This window comes from Larus michahellis, chromosome 3 (genome assembly GCF_964199755.1).
Source record: "Larus michahellis chromosome 3, bLarMic1.1, whole genome shotgun sequence".
In the NCBI taxonomy this organism is placed as follows: Eukaryota; Metazoa; Chordata; class Aves; order Charadriiformes; family Laridae; genus Larus; species Larus michahellis.
The window spans coordinates 29700835-29711297 of record NC_133898.1 but is presented as its reverse complement, the minus strand read 5'-3'; the positions used below and the strand labels follow the sequence as shown (position 1 = coordinate 29711297).

Here is a 10463-nt window from a genome sequence, read left to right as displayed (position 1 = left end):
CTTTTTTATATCCATTTCTAAAGGCTAAAGAACAGAAAGAAATATCAGCAAGTTGTGATACAAGGAGCGTTCTGTAATGATATCTGAATATATAGGCCACTAATAAAAGTTAAGATCATTTAGAAGATTACAATTACCAATTACAATTAACACTCTAATGAGTTATGTTGGATATCTGCAGATCAGACAAGAAACAGGATAATCTGAAGTACTTTGTTCAATGGTGAGGATCCTTGTAGGATTTCTGTTTTCAGAGCCTAACGCAGTAATTATGCATTGCTTAGCTCATTGGTGGGTATCCTAATGATATTTTTAAAAATAGATTAAGGTTGCTTGCATTACAGATTTTCAGAAGGAGCTGACTGCATTGATCCTTGTGGGAGGATTAAAAAAGTGCACTGAAAATTTGGGGGATCAGATCATCTTTGCCAAGTCTCTAGGTTGATTATAGGTTGGATTGAAGGGGCAGACCTCTTCTGAGGTTGACCTTCAGAAAAGGATATGAAGAACAAAGTAGGACAACACATAAATTATTACGTACTGACTTAAAGTTGGCATGGCTGGTAGATATAGAAGGCAATGTAACATTAGAACAAGTGTGAAACAGGGCCTGTGGGTTTTATTCCAGATTCTTACTAACTGGCTGGGTAATTACTCATCTCTCTGGGTCTCCTTCTGCCCATCTGGTAACTTACCTAGCTGCCAAAACTATTGCAAGGCTTTAACTAAAGGTGAACTGGAAAGCAAAGCAGTTGGTGTGTGCCCTTTGGTGTTCTTCTGTGATGTGTAGCCATGCCTATGATATCTTCTTCCCCCAGCTCTACGGGCTCCTTACATCAAGTATGCCAGCTATTAGAAAAGAAGGTTAGAAATATTTCACCAATTGTACATATGAACTGCCTGGTAGTGAATGAAGGTGCAAGAGCTGCCAAGGTTAAAATTTGCTAAAGTTGCCAAATGTTAGATTACTCAAGAGTGAGGAAAAGTTGAGGAAGGTTTTATCAATGTAGACTACGCTGGAAGAAGAGGACTTTGATGTGCAAGGTGAGAGAAAGAACTTAGACTTGTGAAGGAAAATGTTTCAGGTCTTTTGGGAGATTGCTAGAGAAGGTCACGCTTCTCTTTTCTGTCTTCTCTCCTCAAAAATGTGTGACAGATTACAGTGGCTGGGCTGTGTCGTAAACTGATGTTACGAAATCTGGGAGGCTTTGGCAAGGATTCTTGAAAAATGAAAGGGAGGAAGAGAGCTTGTTCGTGGGAAGTGTGAGGCGTATGTTATTGTCACTTAGCAAGAGGAAAATGTAGCTCCAGTGACTTCCATCTTCGAGCAACTGCTTTGTGGCGCTTGCGGTACAGCGGGATGGTGTTTTAGTCTCTGGGGTGCAAGTAGTGCGGTCTCCTTGCGCTTGCCTATATGCATCACCTATTCACAGCATTAATTATTCTGGGGTGTGACCGTTTGGATTGAGAATGCCCTATTTTGCTTTAGCTAACAAGAGGCTAATTATTTGTTAAACAGCTTTGGCTGAGTTATAATGAAGGATATACTGATTTGCAGGAGATAATTGCAGTTATGAATTAAAGATGTCTTTATTTGTTTTGTTTGTTTGTGTGGATATGCTCTTACTGCTGCTTATAAGCACAATACAGAACTTGGATTACAAAGACTTTTGTGATCAATATTTATTTAAAGAAAAAAATCCTGACAAAATACAGGCTTCTTTGTGGTGTGTAGCCAAGCCTCGTTTTCACTGCAATTTTCCTCTGAACAAAGTCATTTATAATTAATTAGGCAAAGAGTGTTTAAGAAGAAACAAACACACAAGGATAGTGTCAGACGTGTGTGCGCATTGATGGCTGTAAGTAAAGTGGAAATACTGTTTTAGTAAATGCAAAGCCTCGCGTTCACAGTGAGGTTGTGTGCAGCTTATATTAAGCCAAGTAGCCTTAATTAGCTCCGCTTATTGGGAGTAATGTGGCCCTAATATGAATTAATAGGAAGAGACTGGAAAGATGATGGGGGATGTGCTCTTTGTAGCTTTGTTTTGTGAGCTGCCTTCTGTGCCATTTTGCCTAGAATGTACGTCTTTTTTTCTAATAACACTGACTCTGCTGCTAAAATACTTCACCGTGTTGTATTTGGATGTTAGAATTTTCTAAAACTAAATGAAAACATTTCTGAGTGCAGAGGAACGTACAACTGTTTGCCTCTTTCCAGATTTTTCTCTTCATCAACAAATCATCGTATGTAACTCTCTAACTTTCCAACTGAAAATCCAAGTGCTTATGTGGTTTTTTTTTCTTTGTTTTGCTTTTCAGATTGTTTCAAGAAAAAATCCAGAGGATGTCCAGGAGGTAACAGTTTAAACTTGTGCAAATGTCTTTGTGTATCACAGTGTGCCTTTTGAAGCATCTTTGATGTAATTTATCAATTTCTGTGTTTTGTGGTTGTAATTGAGCAAACAGTTTTTTGTATGTTTCCATTTGTCTTTACTTTTCATAGCTGAAAAGGGTAGCTAGAGTAACATGTTGCAATTCTGCCCTCAGTGATGGAATTGTGACTTGAAACAAAGGGAGTAAAATGTCTTTTGATGACAAAACTGCTTTGATAACTTTGCAAGCTCTTTTCTCAGGGCTGGAATTGGCAAACTGATAGTTACTTAACTCCTACTGGTAAAATTAAAGATCAGTCCACAATCCAAGTCTTAGGTCTCAGCTGTAGGTACTCTTTTCCTCTTTAACCAATACTTCACTGAAAAGCCTACATCATTACTGTCTATTAGTGAAGAAAGAAAATGGAGGAACACAGAAGTAGTTGAGAGAGATTAGACTGCAAGTCATATATTATGCCTCTCTGAGGCTCCTTAAGTATTTTCCAGTGATATACTTTGGTAAAATTGCTTAACTCTGTGCCTCTTCCAAAAAGGCTCTGAATAAGGGTCTGCGGTATTCTTGTGCCTCTTTAATACCTCAAAAGACTGTGAGGAACCATTGTATTGAGACAAAAAAATACACTACGTGTGTGTGGGTTGTGGGTTTGGTTTTTTTGGATTTTTTTTTTATTAAAATCTTCTTTTTCCTTCTTGATTTCTTCTTGACTAATCACTTGACATTGATACTGTTATGCTACGTACGTGCAAAATCTTCCTTCAAAAGAACACCCTTATGGCTTTTCAGACATTGTGTAATATATGCATGTGTTCAATTTCTGGTGCAGTCTCTTACTACAGTTGAGGAGAACCTGGATAGTTGATGAAAGAAGAGCCCATAAATGAATTCATTGCATCTCTGTGTGGTCAAACATGAGTTACTGATTAGTGGCTTGGCAGAGGTGAGAATTGGCTAATACACCTAACACCCCTTTGTTGCATCCTCCTTTGAAATTTTCAGAATCAGACAAACATGAGCATTCATGCTTTTTGCATTTTATTTTACTCTCTATAAGATTAAAATAGCCTGTCAGAATCGGAGACGATCATGGATCTAGTTCTAGAGCTGCATTACTGTAGTTTGTGGCTTGATGCTCACCTTTTCCAGGGAGACTCCTGAATTGAACCTATTCAGGAGCACATTCTGCCATTACCTTAATCTTCATTTGTGGGACAAACACTTCATAGCAGCTGTTGATGAGCCATTCATCAGAAAAATATATTGTAAGTGTCTTTCAGCAAGAGTATTGCATGAATACCTGTTAAGTAGTTTTGAAACAATAGCAAAACCGTATCTTCTAGTCGTTGCTTTGATCTGCGGCCTGTAGGTTAGGCATACAGGATTGCACACACTCTAGTCTCCAAGAAGACATAAATGTCCTGTGAGCTTGTTGATGATTGCCCTTTTCTACCCTTCATTGCATCAAATTAATTATTTTGCATGTGATAACATGTTGGATGTGGTGTGATTCTGTTATAAGCAAGCATCTGAAAGTACCTAGTTATTAAAATGAATATCCTAGACGGTAGTTGCCATGAGGGTGCGTTGTAGTGAAGGAAACCACATATGTTGGGAGCCTTTCTGATATAGTGGCTTCCTATGATGGAAAAAGAATTGTGGGCAGGCATTGAAAGAAAAAGAATACGCTCCTAACCTGTTCCAACTGAAAAGAAATTTACCTCAGTTTTCCAGAATGCTCAATTAAGAAATTCAATAGACAAAATTTTGTGCACACAACCACCCTGTTGATTTACGATCTGTCTCATGCAACCCCCTTCCCGCACCTATGTAGGACCACTTAGCTGTGCCTGCCTGCGCATTCAGAAGTCTCTTTTAATGTCACTGCTTGATGTTAATAGATCCATTACATTAGTACAACTGTACATAAGGCTGTGTACTGTGACCTCAACCCTACTTGCCAGTTTTCTGTCACCTCTTTTAACTGCCCTTTGGGATACAAGCCTTTAATACAGCATCTCTCCCACTGCAGCCAATTACAATTCAAGATAATCCCAGCTGTTGTTGCTGTGACAGGAAGGAAGATAACCTTGTATGGGCTTTCTTCTCAAAAGGATGAAAGAAGTTAAGTGAAGTTGTGTGTGGAGGAGTTAATAGACACAGAAAAGCTAGTGGACTTAACATTAATTTCCTTGCTTCTGGGGACTGATGGTGGCAACGTGGCACATAAGGCAATTGTAGCTAGGGATAGTCTTGTGGGTTTTTTTTCCTCTTACTCATTGACGGAGGAGAAAGGGTTGTTCATTGTGGAACAGATGAGTTGCATGAGTTAATAGAGATCTACTGGCTCTATCCATGACAAGCACCTTTATTGTATTACGAGTCTAACATATGTTTTATGATATACTTGCTGTGCTTCACTGGGCCTCAGGGTAGAACGTGTCCTTCTTCCAAATCTGATTTCTAGGGAGTATGTTAGAGTGGGAACTTTGCTAACTTTGCTGAGCTGCATGCATGCAAAGGCATGATTTCGGTGGGCTTGTGAAAGGTTCTAGGATGACCTTGACTGCTTTTGCTATGCAAGCGACTTTATTTTTAAATGTTTATATTTATTTTTTCCCTCTTTGCTATTGAGAGATCACTTGTAACAGTAAAAAATGATGCTTTTTTAGTGGAACAGAGTCTCATGCTCTTATTTTCTGGCAGCTTCTCATGTTGTCTCCAAGTACTGACAATACAGTAACTTAGTGTTTCAAGACTTCACCATCTTAAGCAATTTTATGTTCTGTATTCACACTGCTCAAGAAATGCTAATCATCTACTTTCTGGATATTGGATTAGATGGAAGTACAGCATTGAAAAATTGTTTCTGATAGCAAAATGACTAGTTGGCCTTCTTGAGAGATCCTGATTTTTCTTCCTTTGTCTTTTGAACTGCACCAAGTACTAATTGTAATTGAGTCCTGGAAATGTGTGCACAATAGGTGAGGCTGAATCAGGACTGACTTCTAGTTTCAGTATAGCTAAGTTTATAAGGTGAATAGAGTGTTGCTATATATAAGCTTTGCATATCTGCTGTTAACGGTCTTGTTACCTTATATCTGCATTGTTCTGTAGGTGGGACTTGTAGCTTGCATCTCCTGAAATTTAGAAGGCATCTAACTTTAGTGTTTTAAAAAAACTCAAACAAAAACCCTCCAAAACTCCAACAAAACAACAACAAAAACCTCCCTCTAAAATTAAAACTTTTACTTAGTTCTAAATCTAGTTTGCTTGAAAAAAAGTAGTTTTTCAATTATGATTGCTTATGAGAAGGCAACCTGTTAAATCAGTCAGAAATATTTGGAATCTTTTAATTTGTGGTTAGTTGTATTAAGCTAATTGAGACATTTAACTGACGGAACACTGGAGCTGCTGAATGTATTGCAGTCTCTCTCTCTCTTTTTTTTTTTTTCTTCTGTTCTACTTCAATCACTTTATATTAGTGTTGAGGTTTATTATGACGGCTTAGTGAGTCTGACCAAAAATGAGTCCAAGATATAAAATGTCAAAATTCATTTTTTTTTCATCCTGATAGCAAACCTGTTAGCAGTCAAGTGTAAATTTTGTTGCTTAGTTCTTTCTTCCTTGAATGTAAAGAATAAAAAAATGGATGCAAGAAGGATAAGGTAGATAGATACCTGTCTGGGAGATGACTACTTCTTTTTGGAAAGGATGGATCAGGAAAAGCTGGTATAATGAACCAGTGCTCTCTCTGCATTCCTGAAGTTGGAGATTTTTGTCTAGATTACAAAATGAACATATTCAATTTTTGATCAGGGTTATTAGTAATAAACCATTTAAAATGTGGGCTTGAATTTACACCTGATCAGCATTTTACATAAACAAATTACGAGCTGGTTTGTAGTCCTGGGTGCTCAGTATGCTGCCCTTTAGAATCCCTTGCTTGTTTTGATTTCTCTTCCCTTGTTTTCTCTTCTGCTGTTGTGTCTCTTCCCCATGTCTCTTCCTGCAGCTGTGCCAAGCATAGCATGCTATTGAGCGTTGAATAGTGCAACACTACTACTATTCAGCATTTTTTCCTCTCTTACTGGTTCCCTGTGTAGCTCTTGATCTCAGTGTGACCGAAACTGTTCTGCCTTTGCCCTCTCCGTTTCCTTCTTTCAGCCTTTACTTAATATTTTTATTCTGTGCACTGTAGTCTTGTTAGCCAAAATGGGGGTTGGGGAACGATAATGAACTTTTTTTTTTTTTAATGGTAACAACCATTGTCAACAACAGTTGACAGTTCAGATTGTATGTGTTTGTTAAACATATTTGCTGAAGGTAGTGGTCTGGTTTGCTTAAAGAAATATATTTGTGGTGTGATGCAATGCGAACAATGAACCTCACTAATACTTCTTTCCCCTTTCTCTGCTTCAGATAGTTGTCTGGAAGAGATACAGTGACTTTAAGAAACTTCACAAAGATCTCTGGCAAATTCATAAAAACCTATGCAGACATACAGAACTCTTTCCACCTTTTGCCAAAGCGATAGTATTTGGTAAGCATAATTTCTTCCTGACTTGCTGAAATTCTCTGATAACTTAGTATCTATAAATACATCTTGTTTGCAGCTGCATGGAACTCTCTTTCCTGTGCTTTTACTACACAAGTTTTTGGTTTGTTGTGTCTAAGTTGTAGGTGTGCTGGTCTCATGGCTTGATCCTTTTATTTATTTTTTTTTAACAGGTGTAGTTATGTCCTTGCTTCCATGTTAGAGATATTAGCTCAAATATTTATTGACGTATATGTTCTGGATCCTTACAGCATATGTTCCCTTGTTTTCAGGAGCATAAAGTCTATATTAGCTTTGTGAAGAGTAGTTGAACAATGAACAAAGATTTTCATATATGAGCTGTCTGTGATTTTTAGTGATGAGTTATAGTAAAGTATTAAGTGGTTGTTGCAGAGAAGAATTTTTTATTTTATGAATTAGATTGTAATTATCAATTTTATCTAGTTTGGCTTTTGAGATCTGTTTTACATATAGCAGTTAACTATTTCACCAAAACAACTTACAAGAGGATTGTGACTCTACATGAGAAATACATGGCAAAAAGTAATTAGTTCTTAAAAGTGTAAGGTCTTAACTTAATCCTGGTGTGTATGTCATCATGAATGAGCTATCGGTGGGCTTTCAGTGAAGTGGTATGACTCCATATAGAACTCCATCTGCCACACTCTTTTTGGCAGTGTGTTGTCCTTATTTTAGCGGTGTGGCTTTGTGGCTTGTTTTTTTTTTTTTTTTTTTTAGCATGTGTTCTTTGTGTTCAGGACAAAGTGTTGCTGTTTTTTTGGTGGCATATGCCAGACAATATCCAGTGGGTTTTTAAGTGCTTTTCAGCAGTTTTGAATGTGTCCAGCATTGGTGGTTTTTTTCACATGCATCTACCACGTGGTTTGTGAGCATTTCTAAGACATTTTTAAGGTGTTGATAACTATCCAGAACGGGTTTGGTGCTTTTTGGTGTGCATCTACCACATGCTTTTGAGCCTTTTTTCCAAGCATATTAATGTTTGTTGTTGTTTTGTGTTTTGTTGTTTTTTTTTTTTTTTTAAAGGTGTCCAGCAAGTGTTTGGCATTTCTTTGCATGTGTCTACCATGCACTCTTTTTTTGGTTTGGTTTTCGGTGGGCTTTTTGGTTTCTAAAGTGCTTATGTGGTTACTAAGGCATTTCCACAGCATTTACAAGTTGTTCTAGTGTTTTTTTTTTTTTTTTTAAAGCATTCAGCCTTTGTTTATGCTTTTTTCTGGTATGCGTCTGGTATGCTGTTTGGCATTTTTTGGCGTGCATTTCCCATCTGCTCATCCCTCATCCCCCAAACTTTCTGATGCGAATTTTGTGCATTTTTTGGTGTGGGTTTTGGTTCCTACGGTGTGGCTGCAGCATTTTTTGTGTCCAGAATTTCTTTGGCATTTTTTTCACATGCATATGCCATACAATTTTCTGCAGGTTTTTAAGCAGCCAGCATGTTTGGCTTTATTTGGCATACATCTACCACTTATTTTTTTGAGTATTTCTAAGGTGTTGCTGACAGTCCAGAATGTGTTTGGTGCTCTTTGATGTGCATCTACCATGTTTTTGGTGTGTTTTTTGGCAGGCTTTTCAGTTTCTAAGGTGTTTTTAGAGTTACTAAGGCATTTCCATGGTGTTTAAAAGTTGTTTTAGTGTGGTGGGTTTTTTGGTTTTTTTTTTTTTTTTGGACATACCCTGCGTGATTTGAACATCCAGCGTGTTTGGTATTTTTTGGCAAACATCTGTCATCTGCTGTCATTGTTGGCAAGGTTTCTGGTGTGAATTCTGTCCTTTTCTTGGTATGGATTTTGGTTCCCAAGGTGTTGCCATGGCGTTTTGTTTTTTTTTCAGTGTCCAGCATTTCTTAGGTGTAGCTTTTTTCATGTGTATATCGCATGATTTTCAGCAGGTTTTTAAGCATTTTTTAGTATTTTTTAACATGTCTAGCATGTCTGGTGGGTTTTTTTGGCATGCATCTAGTGCTGCTTTGTGAGTGTTTCTGAGGTGTTTCTAACTGTGTGGAATGGGTTTGGTGCAGCTTTTTAGGTTTTTTTTGTTTTTATTTTTTTAAGTGTCGGCTGTGTTTGGCATTTTTTTTGGCATGAATCTACAACATGCTCTTTTTGATGGGATTTTTGGCAAACTTTTTGGTTTCTAGGGTGGTTTTGGGGGGCTTTTCAGTTTGTGAGGTGTTTTGTGGCTTACTAAGGCATTTCCATGGAGTTTACAAGTTGGTTTTGTGTGTGTGTTTGGACTTTTTTTCTTTTTTTTCCTTTAATATCCAGCCTGTGTTTATGGTTTTTTCTATGGACCTTCTGTGGTGTTTAGCATCCAGCATGTTTGATGTTTTTTGGCATGCCTCTACCATGTGCTCTCCTTTTTGGCAAGGTTTCTGTTGTGGGTTTGGGGCATGTTTAGTTGTGCTTTTGGTTCCTAGGGCATTGCCGCATCATTATTTCTGTCCAGGACTTCTTTGGTGGTGTGTTGTTTTTTTTTTTTTTTTCTTTTTCCATATATTGCATGATTTTCAGCAGGTTTTTAAGAGTTATTCAGCGGGTTTTTTTTGTTTGTTTGTTTTTTGTTTTTTTTCTGTCCATATATTTGGTGGATTTTTTGGAATGCATCTACTGTGTGCAATTATTGGGGGTTTTAACGTGTTTTTAAGCTTCCAACACGTTTGGCATTCTTTTTGGCATGAGTCTACCGTGTGCTTTTTTTTGATGTGGTTTTTGGCAGGCTTTTCAGTTTCTAAGGTGGTTTTGGTCTGGCTTTTCAGTGTCTAAGGTGTTTTGGGATTATTAAGGCTTTCTGTGATGTTTACAAGTTGTTTTAGGGTGGTAGTGCGCTTTTTTTTTTTAAGCATCCAGCCTGTGTTTATGGGTTTTGTATGCACTGTGCATTGTGGTATTTACTGTCCAGTTTGGTTGGCATTTTCTTGAATGCATCTACAGTGTGCTTTTTTTTTTTTATTTATTTTTGGCAAGGTTTCTGGTGTAGATGTGTAGATTTTGCCTGTTTTTTTGGTGTGGATTTTGGTTCCTAAGGCATTGCCATGGCATGTTTGGCATTGCTGCAGTGTTGAGTGTCCAGCACGTTTGGTATTTTTTGGCATGCGTCTCCCACGTGCTCTTTTTCTTTTGCCAAGGATTTTGCACCTTTTTTTGGAATGTTTTTTCATTGCTGAGGTGTTGTTGCAGTGTTGTTTTCCATTGCCATAGTGTTTCTAAGATGTTTTGGTGCATTTTTAAACATACAGCACACTTATGCCATCTTTTTGGTTTGCATCTATGATGTGCTTTTGAGTGGGTTTTGCACCCAGCATATTTGGCTGCTTTTTCTTTTTTTTGGTGTTTTTTGGTATGCATGCTTTTGTGTGTATTTGCACATATTTTCCATGCGTTGTGCCTGTGTTCTATGTTTATTGTCATGCATGTCTTTGCACTTTTTTTTTTCATGTGTTGTGCACATTTTAGCATCCAGCCATTGTTTGGTGTGTTTTGGCATGCATCTAGTGCTG

At 37.6% G+C, this 10463-nt stretch overlaps 1 protein-coding gene across 17 annotated transcripts in view; it reads left to right on the top strand.

The window, feature by feature from the left end:
* RPS6KC1 (ribosomal protein S6 kinase C1) overlaps window positions 1–10463 on the top strand; it is a 92333-nt gene that overhangs the window by 2576 nt on the left and 79294 nt on the right. For 5 of the 17 annotated variants that reach the window (XR_012586068.1, XR_012586067.1, XR_012586065.1 and 2 more), the window contains exons 1-2: window positions 1978–2355; window positions 6811–6931. Coding sequence is in view for 10 of the 17 variants with exons in the window: in XM_074579456.1 (XP_074435557.1) it covers window positions 2167–2355; window positions 6811–6931 (310 nt within the window). In the remaining 7 variants the exon portion in view is untranslated. Of the gene's footprint in view, window positions 1–1975; window positions 2356–3217; window positions 3332–6810; window positions 6932–10463 lie in introns of those variants that run through there. The other 12 variants (XM_074579466.1, XM_074579463.1, XM_074579458.1 and 9 more) reach the window with 6 other exon arrangements.